At 47.0% G+C, this 23,928-nt stretch overlaps 1 protein-coding gene across 3 annotated transcripts; it reads right to left on the bottom strand.

Annotated features, from left to right (window-relative positions):
• Positions 1 to 3,632: 3,632 nt before the first annotated feature.
• On the bottom strand, positions 3,633 to 23,612 carry AAR2 (AAR2 splicing factor). 3 transcript variants are annotated; one of them, XM_069546940.1, is made up of 4 exons: positions 23,529 to 23,612; positions 19,735 to 20,534; positions 15,465 to 15,694; positions 3,633 to 4,960 (listed from the first exon to the last, which is right to left on the bottom strand). In XM_069546940.1, exons 2-4 carry the CDS (start codon positions 20,489 to 20,491, stop codon positions 4,793 to 4,795), a joined length of 1,155 nt encoding a protein of 384 aa, XP_069403041.1. In that variant the 5' UTR covers positions 20,492 to 20,534; positions 23,529 to 23,612; the 3' UTR covers positions 3,633 to 4,792. The 3 variants fall into 3 exon arrangements, with proteins under 3 accessions (XP_069403041.1, XP_069403042.1, XP_069403043.1); XM_069546941.1 differs by having other exon boundaries at positions 23,361 to 23,582; XM_069546942.1 differs by lacking the exon at positions 3,633 to 4,960 and adding an exon at positions 11,070 to 11,657 and having other exon boundaries at positions 23,529 to 23,584.
• Positions 23,613 to 23,928: the final 316 nt, after the last annotated feature.

Below are 23,928 nucleotides of genomic sequence, written 5' to 3'. Positions count from 1 at the left end.
TCCCTGATGGGAGAGTTGACAGGGGACTCGTGGTGTGTGTGTGTGTGGGACTCAATGAGTCAGTATTCTGCCCAGGTTCTGAGACTTTAGAGAAGGAGGGATTATCAGGGTAGAAGAGCCCTGGAAAGACATCCAGTACATCCCTGATCTGAGTCATGAGTCCAGCCCTAGCGTGCACGCATGATGCCACCCTCATCAAGTCAGCATCACCCGTCCCCTCCATTGTACCAGCCTCCTTACCGGTCTCGCTGCTTCCACCCATCCCCCTGCAGTCTATTTCCAACAGGGCAGCTAGTGATCCTGTTAAAACAAAAATCAGACCATGGCACTCTTCTGCTTAAAACCCTCTAATGGATCCCATTTCACTGAGTAAAATGCAACATTCTTGCCACAGTCTCTAAGCCCTGGACAACCTGACCCCTCTGTACAGTTGGAGATGGTCTCTCCTTCCATTTTTGCTTTGATCACTGCACTCACACCATGCTGACCCCTGGTGCTTCTCTAACACGCCAGACATGCTCCTGCCCCAGGGCCTTTGCACTCACTGTTCATTCTGCCTGGAACACTCCTGCCCCAGATACCTGCATGGCTCACTTGTTCACCTCCTTCCAGCCTCGGCTCAAGTGTCGCCCCATTTAAATTGCAGCATGTCCTCTTGCCCTGCCAGGACTCTCCATTTCCTTCATCCCGCTCTTTTTCCAGAGCATTTCTCACAACTCACGTAATCTATAGTCTACTTATTACACTTATTGCCGGTTGTCCCCAACCCTCACCTCACTGGAATGTAAGTGCCCAGGGGTAGGCACTCAGAAAGTGTGAGTTGGGTAAAGAAGGGAAGCCAAGCTCTGCCCTCCTGCAGTTTGGGGTCTCTGCCTTCTGAAGGATGCAGAGAGCTCCTCTTTCAAGACAGCTCTCCCAGCCTCTCTGCTCTTGGGTGAAGGTCTCACATTTCTCTTCCAACTGCTTCTCATTCCACAGCTCTGTCTCCTCAAGACGAAACTCCATCTGTCGGCATCCCCCTTGGCCATGCAGAGCCCAGATTTGAGCCAGGTAAAGACGTCTGGAGGCGGACAGAGGGAAAACAGAGAGATCTGGGGAGGGAAGAAGCAAGACAGAGGTGCAAGGAAGATGCCCCTGTGCAGTTGCTTTGAAACTGGCCTTCTGACATTGCACTGAAGCCTCTTGACTTCTCCTACCTTCCTCCCACCAAGGGTTTTTAACTGACAGCCTGAGAACCCTGAGGATCCCTGTTTTCCAGAGACATCTATTGAGTCTGTGCAGGTGAGCCCCAGATTGAGGACACAGGACAGAAGGCCTAGCAGGTGGGGGAGGGGCTGGACACACTCCTCCCCTGCCCCCCAGCAGGGAGCAGCTGACATTACATTTGGTCCTCAACCCCCATCTCAGCGGGGAGGCCACCTGCCAGTCCACAGCAGGTGCCCAGGGTTTGTGAGAACGAGCCAGCCCCAGAGACAGACATTGGATGCTGCAGAGGAAGACGGGACTGGAAGGGCCTAACGACTGCAAAGGCTGCCTGGACCAGCTGTGGTGAGCTCTGGGGTAAAGTAGTGCCGTAGCCCCCGGCGGTGGCTCTGCGGAGTCACAGGGCCACACCGCCTCCAGGATTAGCAGGTAGCTCAGGTGAGCTGCCCAGCTCAATGCTGCTTTCAGTCTTGGCGACTGTGACTCAGCGATGGCTTTGCCATGGCATCCTCTGCTTTTCCAGCCCCCGTTTCAGCAGGGGATGGCATCTCGGTCAAGCCAGAGTCTGATTAGTTGGAGAAACCAACAGTCACAGAGCCCTGAGAATATTAAATAATATTTACAGGGGATGATGTTGGGAAAGTAATTACTGGTGGGAAGAGGCAATCAGTGGCAGGAAACTCCTCCCCTCCTCAAGTGGTGGGAAATGAGCCGGAGTGGGGCCCCGGAGCAGCAGGGTTTGTCACAGGGACAGCGGAAGGCGCTGGGGAGTCGCTACCTCTGCTGATTCTGTTAATAGGATAAAGCAGCCTGGCAAATAAGAGCCAGGCCCCAGGAGGCCTGCATTTGAGGGGATTTGAAAATCAGGCCAGGTCCTGCCAATAGCTTCACTTTTAAATGTGTTAGAACTGGAAGGGAGCTTAGAGATCAGTGATGCCACTGGTTCGTGGTTTTCAAGGTTTCTGCCTTCCAAAAATACTGCAAGTGTTAAGTAATAATTAATTTGTTTTCACATTTTTTATTCATCAAAGACACAGAGACTGCCAGCTGGGACAAGCAGGGGAAGACACAGTGTCGATGTCACTCCAGCCCCAAACAAGAGTTCTATTGTTGTTTTTTTGTCAGCTAAGCCGTATTACCTCGTGTGAATGTAGTTTCCCTTTGAAAACATTTAAAATAACACAGGGGTCCATTTTTTAAGTGGAGGGAGTCTGGAGGAGCCTGGAGTAGCTAAACCGGAAATCTCCACCCCAAGCAAATCCTCTCACTTTATACATAAGTACACTGAGGCCCAGAGAATGTACGTGTCTTGTCCAAGGTCACACAGCTGGCTGTCAACAGGGCCAGGGTTAGACCTGGGGATGCAGAGAGAGGGGAAGGCTGTCCTGGATAGGGAAGGGTAGGGAAGGAGTAAACCCTAGTGGATGCAGTGCAGAGCGTGGGCTCTGGGCACCAACAGGCTTGGCTTGATGCCTGCCCCAATCCTTATGAGCTATGGGCCCCTGATAAAATGAAGCTCTCTGAGCCTATTTTCCTATCCGTAAAATGGGGATAATAAGAGCACTGGCCACATACTGTTGTGAGGATTAAGTGACAGAACAGAGGACTTCTAAACTGTAGCTACTTTTCCTTAACCCATTTGTGTCGGTGGGCAGAGAGGGGTGTCTGTATAGACATAAGACCAACAAGGTTAGAGAACAAGGTCACATGGCCCGGCTTCCAGGTGTTGCCCTGACAAGGTCATCGGGAGCAACTTAGTCTCAGTGGAGCTCCAGGTACTAAGTTGCGATACTGTTACTTCTAGGTATTAAGTCAAAACCTAGCATGCCTCAGAACCCAGGCCGTATCCACATCGACTGTCTTAGTTTCTGTAGGGTGGGACTTAGAAGTTTGAAAAATTGAAATGACAATTTACACACCATAAAATCTATCATTTTTAAGTGTGCATTTTCAGTTGTTTTTACTATATGGTTGGACCACCACCCCCAGTATCTACTTCTAGCACCTGTTCATCATCCTGAAGAGAAGCCTGGTACCTGTTAGCAGTCATTCCCCATTGCTCACTCTTTCATCCCTGGTCTCCTCAAATTCGTCCACTCTGGACGATTCACACGAACAGAATCATAGGACACACTGTCTTTGGTGGCTGGCTTTTTTCACTCAGCACAGTGTTTTCAAGGTTCACGTATGCTGCTGAATGGATCAGGGCTTCGTTCCTTTGGAATCTGCACTTTTAACAAGCTCACCAGGTAATTCCGATGAGTGGGCTTTAGGGAGAAAAAGAATAGCAAACCCACACAAGGTGAATCTGCTGGTTCTGCAGAGGTGGGCAGGGTCTTCTGGCACCTGGGAGGGAGGACGTGTGTGGCTCAGGACAGCGTCTGACTGCGCAGGGCCCTGTGCATCCGCAAGAGACTCACACAAGGGGATTTGGTCTCAGCGCCAAGACTTTAATGTACATTATGCTCTTGGAAAAACAACTCCAAGGAAACAAGTAGAACTGAACATCTTAACCAGCGGGGATTCTCACTCAGAAACCTGGTGTGAGCCGCAGCCTTGGGAGGCAGTGGGACAGGGACCCTCATCAAGGCACAACAGTGTGAGGTCAGCCAGGGCCTGTGTGCGTGATGGGCGAGCCCCTCAGGACACCCAGGAAACAGGAACCATCATCTACTCCTGTGGTCTCCACAGAGGGACAGGGGCACCCAGGTTGACAAGGTCGTCTCTGGAGCTCTGGATAAAGAGGCAGAACTACTACAAGGCCAAAGAAACCTGTCCAGAGCAAGAACCGTTCTCTTTGTTGCTGAATCTCCAGGTCATCAGAAACAGTCGTGGTGACCCTGGTGAGGAACAGGCCCATCTAGGAGGGTTGCCAAGGGCCACTTCTGGGTCTGAGGCCTCAGAATGGAACAGGTGGGAGGAGAGTGGCACTAGCGAGGCCTCTGAGGTCAGGGGCTACAACCATCTTGAAAGGTTATCCACTGGGACCTCTGGACAGGAGCAAGGAACTTCAGAGACTGCAAGAGCTGACCACTCACCAGATTTAGCCCACTGTCTTATTTCGCCCTCCTCAACCTGGGGCTCCAGAGAGGCCACAAGCCCATGTTTTCTGGGATGTATTCCCATCCACAAGGGGCAGGCAGAAATTCTGGCTCATTTCCCTATTACCCTGTGTTTAACTTTTAAAAAGTCAACAACTGACATCTCAGACTCCTGGGCACTCCAGGGTTTCCTGAAACCACTCTATGGAATAACCAATCCTTTTTCTTGGGCTTGGGGCTCAACAGCTTCTCTTCTGGAAGGAAGTGGACTGCTGCTGAGGCAGGTCTCTCCCAAGAGCCCATGTGGAATTCAGTTGGGTTAGCACCATGACCAGGCTGACAGGGAACCCACAAGGTGCCTGCGAGATGGGGAACAGCCTCTCTGGCACTGAAGGGACTTGATTACTGGTGAAGGAGGGGATTCTGGCTTCATCTTTGCAGGACCTAGCAGGGCTCCTGCCCCAGCAGGTCCCAGCTGCACAGGTGGATGGAGAAGCCAGGACTGCGGCCGTGGGGAGGGGGCCTCCCCTGGCCGAGAGCTCTCCCAGTCAGCCCGTCCCCGCGCTGTCGGGGAGCTCCACCACCACCGGCGCGCAGTCCTCAGGCTCCGCCTCAAAGTCCCACCGGAACTTCTTGGTCAGGTGAGCTTGGAACCTTTCGGCTTTCTGCCTCAGGGTGGCATCCACAGCAACGCTGCGGGCAGAGGAGAAGAAAACCTACAGAGAACAGAGGAGAAGTCACTCCTGAGAACACGCAGGGGCCGAGAAAGCGGTGGAAATTTCCTCCGGGTGCTCGGCTCTCCGGGGCGGGAGGATCAGCTGCTGCTGGCACAGGCTCAGGACACCTGCTGTGCTCTCCCCCAAACCAAGAAAGAAGGTCCAAGCCCAGATGAGAAGCTGGGGCAGGACGAGAATGGAAAATTACTGTCTTGGGCAGAGATGCCCCACTGAGAATAAGGCCAGCAGGGCCATCACCCGGCCCTGCCCTCTGGTGAGATCTACTGGGCACGTGGGCAGGAACTTAGGAAAAATGGCAGCAGCGACACCAGCTGGTGCTAAGGTGTGGGGGGCTTATGAGCCCCTAGGTCCCGTAAAAAACCCCAGGCCCGAACCCGCTGAGGGTGAATTGCTGCTCTAGTCTAAATAGACTCCAGGTGTGGGTACACATTGTATACAATGTGAGGTTTGTATTCTCCTTAAAAGCTGTCTTTGATTTTTTTTAAAAATTGTGGCAATATATGCATAACACAAAATATATCATTTTAACCATTAAAAAATTATCATTTAAAACACTATACACCATTTACCATTTTAAAAGTACAGTTCAGTGGCATTAAGTATATTTACATTATTATGCAGCCATCTCTAGAACTTTTTCATCTTCCCCAACTGAAGCTTTATACCCACTAACTCCTCATCCCCTCTCCTCCAGCCCCCGTAACTATCATTCTACTTTCAGTCTCTATCAATCTGACTACTCCAGGTACCTCATGGGGCTTCCTTGGCGGTTCAGTGGTAAAGAACCCGACTGCCAATACAGATGGTGTGGGTTCTGTCTCTGGGTCGGGAAAACTCCCCGGAGAAAGAAATGGCAGCCCACTCCAGTATTCTTGCCTGGGAAATCCCATGGACAGCGGAGCCTGGTGGGCTACAGCTCAAGAGGTTGCAAAAGGGTAGGACATGATTTAGCGACTAAAAAACAATCACAAAACCCCAACAGGTACCTTATATAACCTTACATAACATACAATATCTGTCCTTTTGTGCCTGGCTTCTTTCTCTTAGCATAATGTCCTCAAGGCTCATTCATATAGCATGTGCTAGAAATTTCCTTCTTTTTTAAGGCCGAATGATATTCCATTGTTATGTATATACCACACTTCGTTTTCCGTTCGTCTATCAAGGGCCATTTGGGTTGTTTCTATGTTTTGGCTATTATAAATAATGCTGCTATGAACATGAATCTAACAGCATCTCCTATAGGAGCCTTGCTTTTGATTCTTTGGGGTGCATACCGAGAATGGACTTTGGGATTATAAGGCGATTCTAGTCAATGCTTTGAGGAACCACCATACTGTTTGCCACAGTGGCTGTGCCGTTTTCACATTTCCATCAGCAATCCAACACCTCTCTAACATCTTTTATTTTCTCTTTTTGTTTGTTTGTTCACAATAGCAACCCAAATGGGTGTGGCAAGAGTACTGGAGTGGGTTGCCATGCCCGCCTCCAGGGGATCTTCCCAATCCAGGAATTGAACCCGCGTCTCCTACATCTCCGGCATTGGCAGGTGGGTTCTTTATGACTAGTGGAAACACGGGCAGGGGCAAACGAGTAATTTTCTCTACATCTGAAACTCCATTTCAGACTGTCCTGGATTTCAATCCCTTCTAAGAATGACAGCAAACTCATTTCTCCTCCTCACACTATTTTACTATTTTCAAAGAAGTTTCACAGAGTAGCCCAATAGATCCTCATGAGGCCCTGGGAAGACACACTGCTGCTGCTGCTAAGTCACTTCAGTCGTGTCCGACTCTGTGCGTCCCCATAGATGGCAGCCCACCAGGCTCCACCGTCCCTGGGATTCTCCAGACAAGAACACTGGAGTGGGTTGCCATTTCCTTCTTCAATGCATGAAAGTGAAAAGTGAAAGTGAAGTCGCTCAGTCGTGTCCGACTCTATTATGGAAACAAGCTAAGGGGAGTTAAATGCCTGGGTCTAAATTACCAGAAAGGAAGTAGTTTTCCCAGACTCCTCACTGGCTCCCTGAAAGACCACCCTAGACAAGTGGCAGGAGGGTGAAAGCAGCAATTTGATCCACGTCACCCTGGTGCCCCAGTGACTGTAGACCACCATGGAAGGGATCTGGGCTCCAGGGGTCTTGACCTGACAAAGGTACAGGTGGACTCTTCAGCTGCTTCTAGAGGCAGCCCCCTCCCACCTGCCTCTCCACTGCCTTTCCGGTGGCAGGTGGCGGGAGGCTCACGTTTGTAGTCTTTGTTTGCAGCCACTCTGTTCCGGTGGGAGCAGGGACAGAAGTGACAGGGGAGGGGGGAACAGAAGCAGAAGGTGGGGGGGTTACAGAATTTGGTTTCATTACTTGAGAATCGACTAAACACAGGAGCAGGAAGCACAGCCACAACAAAATACGGGATCAATAACTAATTAGAGGGGCTGTGTGAGCTCAGTGGCCAGCGGGCAGCGGGGAAGCCGGCGGCCTGTCTGCGGGCGGCTAATAGAGCTTGCTCTGGAGCGCTGAACTCGGGGGAGGGGCCTGGTACAGGAGGCAGAGAAGCCTTGTTGCAAACGGCCTTGGCGCTGGAGGCCCTGCACCCTCATGGGTCTGTCTCCAGGGGTCCTGGGGGGCCTGATGGCTCAATTAGCAGAAGCCTCCACTCCTTACACGCTACACTGGGCTACTCACTTCACAGTCCTTCCTCTCCAGCTGCCCTGAGCAGCGACCCAAAGACGCTCCATCGTTTCTGCGTTTCTGCGCACACAGGCGATTCCCTCTGCTTATAGCACCCTTCCACCCCTGCTTTCTCCTCCTGCACCTACAGCTTTCTACTAGTGACCCAAACTCAGCTCAGACGCCACCCCCCTTGGGATGTCTTCCCAGACCATGGATGGACCAGGTGCTCTTCTGCGCTCCCCTGGTGCCCAGGGTTACCTGGGACATAGCCTCACTCTCAGTCAGTGGTAATCCATTTACTACTGAGCTCTCCCAAGAGATGAGGAGGAACTCCCAAGCACTGACTCCTTTACATATCTGCATCCCGCTCCCCTGGTACAAAGTCTGACGTATATAAAGGACCCATGATATGTTTAATGAACAAAAGACAACCGTAGGTTCTATGAAAATCCATTTCTGGGTTCCTTTGGCACAATGCCTACACCAAATGATTGCTCAATAATTATGTGATGGTGCCGAACAGAGCAAGGGACTCAATCCTGGGGAGGAGGTGGCTTATTTACGAGGCCCCTAATGCCATTGGCTCACAGGCCACCTCTGTGTGACAGGACTCTTATAAAAGCCCAAGCTGAAAGGAACTTAGCTCCAGCCTCTGCTTCCCCAGTACCATGCCTGAGCTTCCCTTACAGCGTTTTTCACTCTCTGCTTGCATTACAGTGATCTGTGATCTATGCCCTTTCAGAGTAGAGGTCACTCCCTAATTATCCACGTGACCCGCATGGCAGATTGCCCAGGGCCTGGCACAGAGTTAGAGCCCACAGGATGCTCCCTGAATGGATATGAATGAGACGGAGGGATCGCCCTGCATTCAGCAACGGCCAACAGCGAGGGACTGGAACAGGCTGGGCTCAGACTCATCATTCACCCTCCCCACTCACCCCCTCAACACCACCAGCGGGGCAACATCAACTCTAGGCAGGTACAACAGAAGCCTTCAGTCTGAAATATAAGGCTTCAGATTTTAAAAGGGCTATGTCCTTTTTGAAGAATCTGTCAGTCTAATCCTTGCTACAAACCTGGAGGTAGGAGGACAGGAAATTACTATTCCCATTGTACAGATGAGGATGGTGATAAGTGCTGAGCAAGTGATACGGGTCAAGCAAGATGCAGTCCAAGTAGGGAAACTGAAATCCTTCTTCCCTACCAAGACCTTCCTTTTGTCTTGATACAGACTTAATCCATCCTTGATATTTTCAGCAGTGCCTGTGGGGAGCCAAGGGGCCTGGAGACCAGGTTCTTCTGGAACTGTGCCTTCTGTAGGCCTCCGAGACCCAGGGCACAGTCCAGGTTGACTGCTTTAACAAACCAACTTTACTGAGGCATCATTTATTTACAACTAAGTTCATCCATTTAAAATTTCGATTCATTTTGATGAATGTATACATCCATACACTGACTTCCCCAGTGGCACGGTGGTGAAAGAATCTGCCTGCAATGCAGGAGATGCTCAAGAGACCCGGGTTTGATCCCTGGGTCATGAAGATCCCCTGGAGAAGGAAATGGCAACCCACTCCAGTGTTCTTGCCTGGAGAACCCCATGGACAGAGGAGCCAGGTGAGCTACGGCCACGAGGTCGCAGAGAGTCAGACACGACTGAGCGACTAAACGACAGACAATATACCTGTGCAGCCAGTATACGACATCATCAAGGCGGATAAGTGTCTGCTTATAGCTTCTCCTTTTGGTACCTAGTTCTACGAGTTTAAAGGCCCACATCCCATCACTATCAGGATACTGAACAGTTCCATCATTCCAAAAATATTCCCTCATGCTGTCCCTTAGGGATCAAATCCTCCTCTGTCCCCTAGCCCCTGGGACACACTGATCTATTTTTGTCCCAAGAGTTTACAAAATTCACCATTCAGAAGAGGAGATATTTAGACAGTTTCACATTGAGACAGATGTTTAGACAATTTACTTTGATTCTCTTGTTTTTAGATTAATTGTATGCCTTCTTATGTAGATTTAGTAGTGATCTGGTTACTGTGAAACAGCAAACTTTTTAAAATCACTGAGAAATGAATCACCTTAATATGGGAATATTAACCCTGGATATTATAAAAATACTTTTGAAATAGAAAAAATAACATTTTATAAACATCTGTATTTATCTAAAACTAAAAGCAAACCCATTGGGGATTTTTCTTCAAATGTAAAAAAAGGTATTAATACATCTACCATTAAGTCTATATATTGTAAAATTGTAAATTATTTTAGTCAGAAAAGTGAAAGCTTTCCTTTAAACCCAAGTTAAACAAATTGAGTTCAGTCAGGTCACCTTGAGAAATTAAAAATGCCACGGTAGATAGCTGAGTCACTTCTTATCCTATTTTTTTGGCTAGACCAAAAAGATGCAATTTTCTAATTTTTTAAACTCCCAGATGATTATTCAACTTAGAATGAAACTAGCCAGAGGTAGAACATTTTATTTTCACTTGCAGAAGAAGAAAGTGGTGTTAAAAGCAAGACTATCACTTCACAGTGATTATCAAGAAGGTAAAAAGCAGCAGCAATCATGCTTTCTAAGGTCAATTTAAAGAATTTAGGATGTTTTATCTGGGGCTCTAATCACATATGGGAGAGTCAGAATTAAAGTTCAGCCTTGTCATCCACCAGGTCTGGCAATCTTGGGCAAAATTATTTGTTTCCTCATCAGTAAGGAAATCAGTAAAATGGGATTATATACTTAACTTCTTAAATTGTTGTGAGAGCTAAACAAAATAACGTACAGGAAATGTGCAGAAGCGATAGCTGTCAGCAGGAGGTGCAGGAGCAGGTAGGTGAAGTTTATCATGGCTGGTGTTATGATAAAACACAGGTATATGTTTTATTACACTTCACGGGCACTGCATTTTTTTACAAATTGAAGGTCTGTGGTAACCCTCCATTCAGCAAGTCTATTAGTGCCATTTTTCTAACAGCATTTTGTCACCTTGTGTCTATGTCACATTCTTGTAATTTTCAAAATATTTCAAACCTTTCACACCAAAAAGATTACAACTCACTGAGGGCTCAGATGGTGATTAGCATTTTTTGGCAATAAAGAATTTCTTCATTAGGGTTGTTTTTGGACATAACGCTATTAAACACTTAATAGACTATAGTATACGACAGTATATGACTTTTAAAAAATTATTTATTTACTTGGCTGCACCGGGACTTAGTTGTGGCACACAGGATCTTCAGTTGCAACATTTGAACCCTCAGCTGCAGCATGTGGGATCTAGTTCCCCAACCAGGAATCGAACCTGACCCCCCTGTGTGGGGAGCATGGAGTCTTAGCCACTGCACCACCAGGGAAGTCCCAGTGTATGACTTTTATATACACTGGGAAACCAAAAAATTCACGTGACTCACTTTGGGCGATATTTACTTTATTGTGGTAGTCTGGAACCGAACTCATATCTCCAAGGTATGCCTGTGCTATAGACATTGTCAGAGCTAGTGTTCTCCCTTGAGAGTTAAAGATGGACAGTATTTAGAATACTGACAAGAAATGAAGCTGGAAAGCCTATTTGGCCTATTGTGACTAAAAGTATTAAAAAAAAAAAAAGGTTACATGACTATATGCCTAAATGCTATGCAATCAGCAATAAGAATTCTTATTCTGTACATAACTCACTTTATAACATACTATTAAATTCAGATTATCCTTTCATTGGCTTTAAACAAATCATGATGACTTAAGTTGCTTTCAGTAAAAGAAAAAACTGTATCTATTTTTGTAAAACAAATAATTTTTATTCATGCTAAATCCACGGGATTTGTAAAAATCCCAGTGGCATCTATTGAAAGGGGCCTCTAATGGCAGAGGGCATTACATGGTTGATTTTACACAAGCTAATGTGGCTGTCTAAGTGCTCACACACAGACACTAGCCCTTCTCTGTGGGTAGCAGCCATTTAAACTCCGAAGCAGGAAAGCTGGTTCCACTTACTTGGCGACCTGTGGGGAGAGCACGGGACTGGCTGCGAGGCTTTTATGGGCTGATTCATTCCCTCACAGACACCGGAGGTGAGTGCCTGTGTGGGGGGCATTGGGTCTCAGTGCCAAGATGGCACCAATGTAACTCACCATGGAAAAGGCAAGAAAAACTTTTGTAATATCTTTTCCACATTTTGCCTGTTGAAATCTGTGTCATCCTTCAAGCCCATGGCCAAAGGCCCCCTCCTTTACAAAAGCCCTTCTTGATCCTCCATCTCTTAAATCTCAACCAGTGTGAATGAACCAACCAACCAACCCTCTCTGGTGCTCCTAATACTCTTAGATCAGACTTCACTGTTTACAATATCGTAGCATGGTCATCTATTTACATTGTCACAGGAATTATGCACTGTGCCCATCTAAAAACACCCAGTAACACAACGTAAAAGAAGTGCTAACCCTCAACCAGGTGTGGAAGATAACCAGATGGACAAAAAGTAGGCTTCCGGAAAAAGCCCATGGCTCGGTGGCGGAGTCAGACAGACAGCACATACATTTCAGCAAACACAGCCTGCGCCATCTAATAGTGACAAGTACAAAGTAGGCTAAGAGTATGGCAAGGAGGGAGAGATTAGACACGGCGCCACAGAGAGCGACGCCTAGCGGACACCTTGTGGGATGAGGGGTACACAGCAGGCAGGGAGAAAACCAAGATTCAGCTAAGAAGATGTGAAATACGGGTATAAAGTTTTAGTTGTACCAGATGAAAAAGTTCTAGAGATCCGCTCTATTCATAGTTAACAATACTGTACTGCATCCTTGGACTGCAAGGAGATCAAACCAGTCAATCCTAAAGGAAATCAACCCTGAATATTCATTGGCAGGACTGATACTGAAGCTGAAGCTCCAATACTTTGGCCACTTGGTGTGACGAGCTGAATTGCTAGAAAAGACCCTGATGCCGGGAAAGACTGAAGGCAAAAGGAGAAGTGGGCAGCAGGGGATGAGATGGTTAGACAGCATCACCAGCTCAATGGATATGACTTTGAGCAAACTCCAGGACACAGCAGAGGACAGAGCAGTCCATGGGTTGCAAAGTCGGAGACGACTTAGCGACTGAACAATTGCACACTTAAAAAACTATTGTGAGGGTAAATCTTACGTTATGTATTTTTTACAGTTAAGAAAATAAAAGGGAAGCATGAAACAACATGGCCGGTCTGGCAACTTGCAGGGAGACCACGGCCGCTGTGGCTGATGGGGAAACAGGGGAAGAAAGGAGACGCTGGAGAACAGGTTAGCAGCTAGATCAACATGGACCTCGGGACCTAGGTTTGCAGGCAGTAAGGACCACAGAGAGACAGGATCACAGGTGCCTTTTGGTGGCAGAGTGCGAGACAGACAGATTAACAGGGATAAACACGGAAGTTGGTAAAGTCTGATGCAATCCAGATGAGACCAAAAGGCCTGGGTTAGGGAAATGGTACTGCCTTCTAAAACACTTAGTGCTATCTGGAGTCATTTGGTTAATTCATTTGTTTACTTTCCCACCAAAATATAAACTCCAAGGGACTATGTCTTGCTCAAAGCTATATTTCCCACCCTAGATCAGAGCCTTGTATACAGCAGGTGCTCAGCAAATATCTGCTAAATCAATGAAGTGAAGCCACTGCACAAGTCCTTCAACTTCCAGAGTTATATGTCAGCTACCTGATAACAGGGACTCTTCCAACTGTATGGTGGCTTCAGAAAAGTGTTCTGTACCTCTGAGAAACAGGCTATCTCACGTATGTGTCCCTCAACACTTTCAGAAGAATGCTGTACGTAAAGAAAGGATGCGCAAAAACAGACGCTGATTTATTTTTTAAAAGGCACATGTCCTGGATTTTTCCAAATAATGACACTGAATTTTCTTGGTGAAAACTCCAAAGACAGAATGCCTCTAACCATCAGCTTTGCACACCCCACCTGGATATCGAGCAATCCAGCTGGGCCCTTTATGCTTCATAAATCATTGCTGGCAACAAAGCCTCAGCAATTAGAGCTCAGCTGTTGGTTGCGCTGACAATGGCTGGGACGGCCAGTGACACAGTGTGGCTCTCCTATGTTTGCGCGACAGCATTAATGCACATCGCAAGGGCAGTGTGCATTCCCGTGGGCCACAGCCACTGCCAGAGGCAGGTTAGCAGGCTGCGGCCTCCTACTGCTCTGCAACCCACAACCCAGTAACTGTGGGGTGGATTTCCCCTGCAGAGGAAGAATAAAGGGATTTAATTTCTCTGTTACATCAAAAACCAATAAAAGGGCAGTTTTATAACTTGTATGAAGCGGAATATGCCAGGCTCAAACCATCAGCTTGCCTGACTCATCCCTCATCTGCACATGTCCTTCAACTTCCAGAGTTTTATCGCAGCTGCTTGATCACAGGGACTCTTCTGACAGCATTTTGGCTTTAGAAAAGTGTTCTTTACGTCTGAGAAACAGGCCCCTGATGGTGTCACCATTAATGTCAATCAAGACTCTTTCCAGAGGGGGAGACACTGTATTCAGCACATAGGGGCATAAGCACAGGCCTGAAATCAAGACTAAGGCCTGGGTACAAATCCTGACTCTGCCACTTACCAGTTCTGTGACCTTATGTGAATGATTTAACCTTTGTAAGTCTCAGTGTTCTCATCTGTAAAATGGGAATAATCCTCCCTGCCTTATGGTGCTCCAGAGAGATTAAATGAGGGGACTCACATAAACAGAGAAGCATGGTGCCCATTAAATGTCAACAGGCATTTCATGACTGTTCATTCCTCCCCTTACCATGCGTGGGAGTGGGAGATGAGTGACTGGCCCCCTTTTAAGGGGTAGGCCTATGGGGGTCTCCCACACAGGGAGAAGAAAGCAGTCCTGGAACAAAAAGTATGGAAACTGACAGCCTGCAACTCTGCCTCTTCTACACTCAAGAAAGTTACAAAACGTGAGCGACAGAGGCTGTCCCAAGAACATAAAGGGAGCTAATCTGTTTGCAAAGGGAGGAAATAGCGCAGGATGAAGATTTTAAGTTGTTTGAAGCTTCTTCCCTAATTACCACTCATAATGAAAATTTAATTGCTGAGTTAAAAGCAAATTTCACTTTTTTCTATCAGAGGATCTCTGCAGAAACTGGCACATTTTGTTTGAACAGGAAATCAAAGTTACTTTCGTGCTTAAATGAGATCTAAGCAGTTGCAGATGTTTCCTTGGGAATAACTAGCTTCCAAACTCTGTCCTACTGGGTTGCGGCAACTCACAGCTCTAGGCCGGGAGGAAGAAAAACTGTTTTGAGTGCAGTTGCTCAAAGGGTGGGGCTGAATCAAATTCCAAGTGCCCCACTGCTAGGCATGTTGGGGTGAGGCAGGGAGAAGAGGGTATAGAGAGAGGGTCTCTGGCATTAAGGAGCTTACAATTGAGTAGGAGAAAGAGAACCAGGGAATAGTCTATGATTAGGAAACTGAAATGAAGAAAGCTTGGCTCAGGAAAGCACTGTTGTTCAGTCGCCAAGTTGTGTCCGACTCTTTTGTAACCCCTTGGACTATAGCCCACCAGGCTCCTCTGTCTATGGGATTTCTCAGGCAAGAATATTGGAGTGGGTTGCCATTTCCTTCTCTGGGGGATCTTCCCAAACTGGGGATCAAACCTGCGTCTCCTGCATTGGCAGACAGATTCTTTACCCCTCAGTCCCTGGGGAAGCCCCAAGGAAAGAACAGCAAGAGACAGAAATGTAAGCCTCTCTGGGTGCTTTCACACACCACGGCCTTCATTCTGACCCACTTGGGTGTCAGCCAGAAGCCCGCTCACCTGTAAGGTGCTGGTGAGGAAGTTGTCCTGGGAGACAATGTCCACAAAGAAGTCCGCGGGGATCTCGCCGAGCTGGTGGTACAGGATGGAGATGAGGTTGACATAGAGGGTGTGGTGCTTCACCATTGCCTCTTCTGACCGGCACAGAAGGTTCAGGAGCCGCTTCCAGTGCTCGAAGGCCTCGTACACATTCCCCAGCAGGAAGCACACGAAGGCAAACTGGAGCTCACCTGAGAGGTACAGAGAGGAGAGATCAACCTGAGGGAGAGGGTTGCTGGCTGACTCGACTAAGCCATCAGGGCCACCGGACCTCAGCCTGAAGTGGCTGTCTAGCCTTGTCACTCCTCCAGAGCCTGGCATGGGGTTTTGCACCTAGCAGCTGCTCAATAAACATTTGCTGAACTGCTATAAACTCAAGCCGTGAGAAACTCAACTGGTTTTGGATTTCTGTAAGATCAGATTGCAAGAGAAGAGGCACACCAAGTATCTACCTAGCATTTAACAAGTTAACAAAATGGGTCTGTGGACATTGCGCCAAGTGGGTCCTCAAACTGGCTGCTCATCTGAATTACTAGGAGAACTTGGGAAAAATAAAGCTGCCCGAGCCTCACTGTGAGAGATCCTGGTTGCGGACAGACGATGGAGCCTTGGCATCTGTAGCTCTAACAAGCTTCCTGGGTGAATCTGATGCACATGGTCTGCTTCAGGGGCAGGGAAAGGCTGTGTAACACCACGGAACCCTCAGCCCAACTCCATAAGGTGGTCAGGGAAGGTGGTATTTGCCTCAGTGTATAGATGAGGTCAAGAGACTTGCCCAAGGTCACACATCTAATGCTTAGCAACTGAACAACAGAAAGATAAAACAGATTTCTATTGGGTGGGAATGGTTCTAGGGCCTTCTAGAACAGGAAAATTCATAAATACTTGTTCCAGGGTGAGCCTGTCAGCCAAATTATTTGTTTAATCATAGGGCTCTACGATTTGCTTGCTATGAGCAGCTTGTGGCTAAGAGCATGGGCTCTGGAGCCAAACTGCCTGGGTTCAAGTCTCAGCTCCACCACTTCCCAGGTGTGTGACCTTGGGCAAGCTACTTAATCTGTTTATGCTTCAGTTTCCTTATTTGAGGGATGCAGTAGAGATTATGTGAATCGATACAGTATTGCGTTGGCCCCAAAATTCATGCCAGGGTTTCCATAACATCGTATGGAAAAATCCAAACAAACTTTTGGGCCAGCCCAATATATATAAAGCACTTAGTGTAACACTTGGCACAAATTAGACTTCCCTGGTGGCTCAGACGCTAAAGCATCTGCCCACAATGTAGGAGACCCAGGTTCGATCTCTGGGTTGGGAAGATCTCCTGGAGAAGGAAATGGCAACCCACTCTAGTACTCTTGCCTGGAAAATTCCATGGATGGAGGAGCCTGGTAGGCTACAGTCCATGGGGTCGCAAAGAGTCGGACACAACTGAGCGACTTCAATGTCAATGTCAATGTCAGCGCAAATTAGCACTCCAGAAACCTCAGTTATTATTCCCACATTCCCAGCAGATCCCTGTCGCAAAGAGACCTGACAGTCCAGAAGCCATTGTCCTTGGGTGAGCAGCTGGGTCTCTGGGTGCCAAGATACACTGTTGCTGATCAGACATGTTTTCTCTGGCTTCAAATTTAAGGGGGACTTCTGTGGTATATCTACACATGGGCCATGAAAAGAACAGATGTGGGACGTCCCGGGTGGTCCAGTGGTTAAGACTCTGCCTTCCACAGCAGGAGGGGCAGGTTTGATCCCTGGTTAGGGAATGTAAGGTCCCACAAGCTGTGGGGCGTGGCCAAAATTTTTTAAAAAAGATGTACTCAACACTAAACACCTCTTTAAACACATGGTGTCCAATTTCCGTCACTTCTGGAGAGCTGGAAAAACTAGTTCTCTGTTCATAGGCTTGTGGAACTAAGTTTGATTTGAGCAGATTGCTACGGGGTCGAGACATTTTGGACATTTGATTAATATTTTCAAAATATAGTCAAGTTTCCTCTGTATGACAGAGGTTAATGATTTGCTTCTTCAGTTGGCTTTACCTGGTTAGTCTGTGGAAATACAAGCTGCTTCTCTGAATTTAGGGCATTCATTTACATTTATACATCTCTGGCTTAGTCTAAAATTAAATTGAGATGAGAAATAATTTCAAAGAGCTGTCAAAAAGATACAGTGATCCTTGCAACAGACCTTTTCACAAGATTACTTTGAAGAACTGAAATGTTTAGGAGGTAGAAAACAGGATTTCTGTTCATTCTGAAGCCAGGATCTCAAGTGTTACTTATTAAATGAAAATTGATACACACCCTTAAAATGTCCCTCTTTATCAGCTGAGCCTATTATATAAAAGGCCCTATATTCAAAATTCTCACTGATCTTCCAATAGAAAAATATGCAAATATTAGACTTGTAAAAGCAAAAATATTAGTAGCTATTAAAGCTGTGACAAACGTTTGCTGTCACTAGTAATCAAAGAATATAAACTGAAACAGGAAGTCACTCTTCAACCATCCAGTCAGAAGAGGACTTTGCTAAATCACCGTGTCAAACGCCATGTCAAAAGGTGATGGGCCACAACCTCATTAGCTGGCAAAGATGCCTGACCTTCTCCTGGCAGCACGCACTCTCTGATCCAACAATTTCAACCCCAAAATACGCAGAAGGGCACACCAGGAGACTCTTACACTTACAATATGGAAACCAGGAACATCTTCAAAGATTCATTAACAGGGGCTGGTCCAATAACTATGGAAGTTCAGTAGCCACTAAAGAGAAGTGTCCATTTCAGTGACATGGAATAGTATTTATATTGAAGCAAATTACAGGATAATATACTGTAATCCTGCTTTTGTAAAATATCATATATACACAAATACATAATAAAAAGACTAAAAGGAAACAGAAACATATTAAACTGAGAAATACATACAAATGTGTACCTTAAAAATATGTATGTATCTTAAAGACATTGTGTATGATTTAATTCCTTTTAAATTGTCAAGGTTTAAGACCCAGAATATGGTCATACTTGTTCATGTTCTGTAAGGATTTGAAATGAATGTATATACTGAGGTTGTTGGGTGGAATGTTCTATAAATATCAATTAGATCCTATTCGTTGATGCTATTGTTGAATTCCTATAAATATTTGCTGATTTTCAATCTAATTGTTCAATCAATTTTTGAGTTTAGTGTTGAAGACTTAAAACTATTGTGGGTCCATCTATTTCACCTTTCAATTCTATCAAGTTTTCATTGACATATTTTGCAATTCTGTGGTCCGTTGCACACAAATTTAGAATAGCTATGTCTTCTTTGTGGACTGGTGCTTCATCATTATATAATGTCCTTCTGCGTTTCTTGTTAAAAAAAAAAGAAAGAAAAGTACAACAAAGTGAACAAAGACAGCTATTTCCAGGTGGTGGGATTTGGACTTTCATTTTTGTTTTCCTTTAAGGATAAATATGTTATTTTTTGTAATAAGGGGGGGAAAAACAACAATAAAGACTGTAACAGTTAAAAGAAAATCACTGTTCTGGTTGAGAGTCAAGAGTAAACTGAAGGGGCAGGTGGAAGGCTCCCAGGAACACGATGGGCCTGGGACCGGGAGCCCTGGGCTCTGGTCTCACTTCAGCTATATCACTTAGCAGTCAAATCCCTTCCCTCTATGGACCTCAATCTGTATAATGTAGTGGTGGGCAGGCGAGGCCACACTATGGGTTCCCTGACATGGGACTGTTTGCATCAGGCTCACCTACAGCACTTGCCTGTCAGGCAGACACACAGGTAAAATGCTGGGAACCTACTCCAGATCTCTTGAATCAGTCTCCAGGGGTAAGGCCTGGGAATCTGTGCCTAAATAAATAAATAAATAAATATATAGTTTATGTATTTGGCTGCATCAGGTCTCAGCTGCTTCATGCAGGACTTTTTGTCGTGGTGCACAGGGTCAGTAGCTGCAGCGTGTGGGCTTAGCTGCTCTGTGGCCTGTGGGATCTTAGTACCCCGAGCAGGGATTGAACCCAAGCCGCCTGCATGGCAAGGCGGATTCTGAACCATTGGAACACTAGTGAAATCCCTGGGAATCTGTTCTTTTAACAAGCATCCTGGATAAGTCCCCCTCCTAGCCAGGTTTAGGAACCACTAGACCAAATCAGCAAAGAGGGACTCCCTATTCTCAAGCCGCTCGGCTACACAGCCCTCCCCTGGCCCACTCTCAAAGCCGTGTTCCTCCTCACCAAGCACATCCTGGGGGCTGCAGGGGAACTGCTTGCTGAGCACAGTCTCCAGGGCATAACTCAGGTCCATGCTGTGCCTGGTTATCTCGGCCGGCGTGGCACCTGCCGGGAACATCTGTGTGGGCAGCTCGGAGAAGCGGATCTCTGTGCCGGCCCTGGGCTTCATCTCGGGCAGCCGGGCCAGGCCCTCCTGGTAGCTCTTGCACTCGGTGCCGCAGCGCGGGAGATTCTGCCCCACCCGGTCCTTGGTGTGCTTCATGGAGAGCACGGGCAGCACCTCTGAGAAGGCACAGATCTGCCGTCTCTCGGGCTGCAGCTTCTCCACGGTGGCCTCGCTGATGAAGCTGGTGAGGGAGATCCACTTCTTGAGCGTGGCGTAGGGGTAAGGTCCCAGGAACTGGTCCAGCTCCTGGAGGTTGGCCCTCATGGCCTCCACCTCAGCTTCTGGGGCTGGGGACAGGTCGACCTCTTCCCGGGCCGCATCCCAGCGTAGGACTTTCAGCCCCCGCTGCTGCAGGTTAAGGAAGAAGCCCATGCGAGGGCCCACCTCCCTGGGATTGGCCTTGTCCACAGAGCTGTAGTGGAGGAAGTGGATGCCTGGCGGGATCATCTTCACACCTCGGAACTTGGGCCCCACTTCCCAGGAGTTGTAGTCAATGCCAAACTCTGTCCCCTTGGGCATATTCAGGATGACCACGGTGGCCCCTTCAAAGAAGAGGCGCCGGGCAAGCTCAGGATCCATCTGCATGGCAGCCATGGGGCCAGGGGTGAGTGATCGAAAGGAAAACTTTTCTATTCCGCTGAAAAAGAAAGAAGTCAGAGTTAATCAGAACCTTGGGAAGGATTCTTCATTTGCTGAGCATTCTCTATGTGCCAGATACTGAGTTAGACCCCTGAAACAATTCAGTTCAGTCATTCAGTTGCGCCCGACTCTGCAACCCCTTAGACTGTAGCATGCTAGGCTTCCCTGTCCATCACCAACTCTGGAGCTTGCTCAAACTCATGTCCATTGAGTCAGTGATGCCATCCAACCATCTCATCCTCTGTCGTCCCCTTCTCCTCCTGCCCTCAATCTTTCCCAGCATCAGGGTCTTTTCCAGTGACATAATTTCCTACCTTAATTTTCATCACAGGTAAAGACAACGACACTCAAAGAGAAGACGGTTTTTGTTTCTGAGTTTGATGAGCAAGAACACTCACTGCACAGCTGGAAAGACACCAGTTAAAGAAAAGAGACATGTTCAAGGCCACACAAGGACCCAGTTAGAACCCGGGTACCCTGCCCTCCAGGCCAGCGTTCTTCCCACTGTGCACTCCGAAGCTCCTTCAGATCTGTGCACTCTTCAGATCTCCTTCTCATAACAGAAGATGAAGGTGGAGAATGCCTGGTTGGTCCACTCTAAAGGATTAGTGTGCCTAAACTGTCTTCAACTATAATTCTGTCTAAAACTTAGAAGATTCGAGAAGCATCCACCCAGTTTCCCATAAGCCTCAGCGGAGGCCCAGAAATGGACAGAAAGTGGAAACGGGGTGCTTAGCATCTAAAATTCACAAAAGAGTATTGTAACGTAAAATAAAGTAAAATAAAATAAAATTCACAAAAGGTTTGGGCAGTGGAGAGCTTTTCAACCACAACCCTCTTCTCCTGCATATATACAAATATACATATAAAATATATATATATATAAAGAAGTCTAAAGTCCAGGGAGTGAAACAACTTTCCAAAGGGTCCACAGTCAGTAGCACCTCTGGACTGCTCACCCAAATGGATCCAGGTGGCATGGCTGGCCTCGGATCAGTATTTAGAAGACCAAGACCTTAGAACATTTATTTTTATCTACCTCTGAACTACCCAAGAGGACACACTGATAAGATACAGACATAGTCTCTGTATTTATAAGGATGGGTCCAACATGAACTAATTTTAACAGAACACGTCTAACTCTCTAGTCCCAAGACACCTACCTATTCAATTCAACAAATAACCTTGGAGAGCCTGCAGGATTTTTGCCAGACACGAACAGAAATAATCATGAAGAAGACAGTTACTGCCTTCCAGGCACTTCCAATCCAGCCAGACATATCAACAAGACCACAAAACTTCACAAACAGAAGAACCAGCTGCCTGTTTAATTCCTTTTACTCATTTTATTTGAACAAACAAAACAATACCATGAGGAAAGGAAGACCAACACTTTTCCCAATATGGAAAGGACATATTTTATTGTCTTTACCCAAAACCCACACAAATGATTATGACTCTAAATCAACATTTTTTTTCAAACTGCAAGTCACAATCTGATAATGGGTTAAAAGATCAACTTAGAGGATCTCAACCAACATTGTTTGTTGTTTTTTTTTTTAAATAAAAGGGCAGGTTAAAATATAAAGATTTAAACCACAAAAAAAAAAAAAATAAAAGGGCAAAATTTTAAAAAATCAGAGTACATCCTAAGAAGTAAAGCGAAGTACTGTTTTCTGAAGCTTTGTGTGTCTGTATGGACTCTTGGTCACCATGTAAAATGTATGCGTTACTGTAGGTCACAGTGCAAAAAGTCTGAAAGCCACTGCTCTAAATAATTTATATCATCTTACTATCCCCAATCTTGAGTTCAAAAGGCACTTAATATATTTATTAAATGAACAGCTATTGCATTTAGAATAACTGCTCATCAATTAGCCATTTTCCCAGTGGCATCTGTGTGCTCCTCTTTGATAATGCCACTTCTTTCTTTCTACTTCCAGCAGATTGTAATTCTCTTCACTATATCTTCCACAGCTGGCAAATGACCTGGCACAAAGAAGATGCCTTGAGATACAGAGAATCACATATACCCACTTCTCTCCACCACATCCTTAATCTAAGCTACCATGTCCCTCAGCCAGATTGTCCCTGCAATCCCTTCTCCATCCAAAAGCAGGAGTGACCTTCTCAAACCGCCAGTCTAAGCATGTCACCACCCATACTTAACATCCTCTGAGAGACTTCTCACGTGGCTCTTGGCAAACCAAAATTCCCACTGCGACCTACAAGGGCTGTATGGCCTGGTCCATGGAAACTCCTCCAGCTTGTTTCATATCATGCTTCCTCCCCAAGCTCTGCTGCAGCCACACTGACTCTTTCAGACCCTCAAACAGAGGCTCCCCTGATAGAAAACTCTTCCCTCCTCTCTGTCTCAAACCATTTTTCTGATCTCTGCTTAATATTTACCTTCTCAGCAACGCTTCCTCGACCTGGGGCTAAGTCAGATCTCCTGTGATGTGCTCTCAAAGTGCTTTTTATCTTTCCATTTCACTGATCACAACTGCAAGTTCGCAAATATTAATAGAGGGCTGTCACCTCTAGGAGATGCGGGTCTTTCGTACCTCTAGCACATATTAGACGCTGGCTAAACATCTGTTTTTAATAAAAGCACGATATCCATTTTGTAGATGAGAAACAAAGGCTCGGTTCGTGGAAAAGACCTTACCGAAGATAGAGAACACTAGAACCACGTCAGGCGGAGCCAAGGCCTCCGAGCCCATAAGTTCTAAAGTTAGGAAAAAAGAAGTTTCCCAGGTGCCCCCACAAAGTTCTGGCGACGGCGTATCTGACGGTTACAAGGGGAGCAATAAGAGTAACCCACCTGAAAGAGGCAGGTCGGTCCCACCACCGGCTCAAGACCGGGACGCCACAGTCCCAGCTCGGTGCCCGAGTTCAGGCCCTCCGCGATCCCCAGCCGGAAAGAAGGGTGGACGGACCACACAGACAACGAAAGCAGAACAGTTGAAAGAGGACAGGAGGCTGCACTCACCGACTGATGTCTCGCCCAGGTCCAGGGATCGCAGAAGCGCACCGGAAGTTCTCCCTCTTTAGCGCCGGACGGGAACAACAGGGGAAAGGGGCCGGGCGGGTCCCTGGGTCGCGGAAGAAACGGCCCGTGCCAGCAGGTTCCGCCCCATGGAACATTGCCTTTGGCTACTTTGAGTTACTGGATTTAGTTCTTGAACCCGTGGATAATAACTTTCATCAAACGATGCATTTTATATCCCGGTACAGAAACACATCCGCAAGTCACGGCTTTTCGGTTTCAATCAGTCGTGGTCTCTGAGGTTCTGGTCAAGGTCCTAGCTGTCCAGTAGCCACAGTCAGAGGCTCAGTCATAGTCCTGGTCAGCCGATCTCAATCAGAGTGAGTGTCACAGTTGCCCCTTT

Source organism: Ovis canadensis, chromosome 13, assembly GCF_042477335.2.
Source record: "Ovis canadensis isolate MfBH-ARS-UI-01 breed Bighorn chromosome 13, ARS-UI_OviCan_v2, whole genome shotgun sequence".
In the NCBI taxonomy this organism is placed as follows: domain Eukaryota; kingdom Metazoa; phylum Chordata; class Mammalia; order Artiodactyla; family Bovidae; genus Ovis; species Ovis canadensis.
The sequence above is the reverse complement of the archived record's forward strand: the minus strand, read 5'-3'. Positions and strand labels throughout refer to the sequence as shown.

What these genes read in the sequence shown, in the direction of transcription:
- AAR2 (XM_069546940.1), bottom strand. Translation starts at nt 20,491, where the DNA reads ATGGCTGCCATGCAGATGGATCCTGAGCTTGCCCGGCGCCTCTTCTTT. An exon ending in CAGCCCCCAGGATGTGCTTG is followed by an intron (nt 15,695 to 19,734) that starts GTGAGGAGGAAC and finishes TGTACCTCTCAG; the next exon opens with GTGAGCTCCAGTTTGCCTTC. An exon ending in TCCTCACCAGCACCTTACAG is followed by an intron (nt 4,961 to 15,464) that starts GTGAGCGGGCTT and finishes TGTTCTCTGTAG; the next exon opens with GTTTTCTTCTCCTCTGCCCG.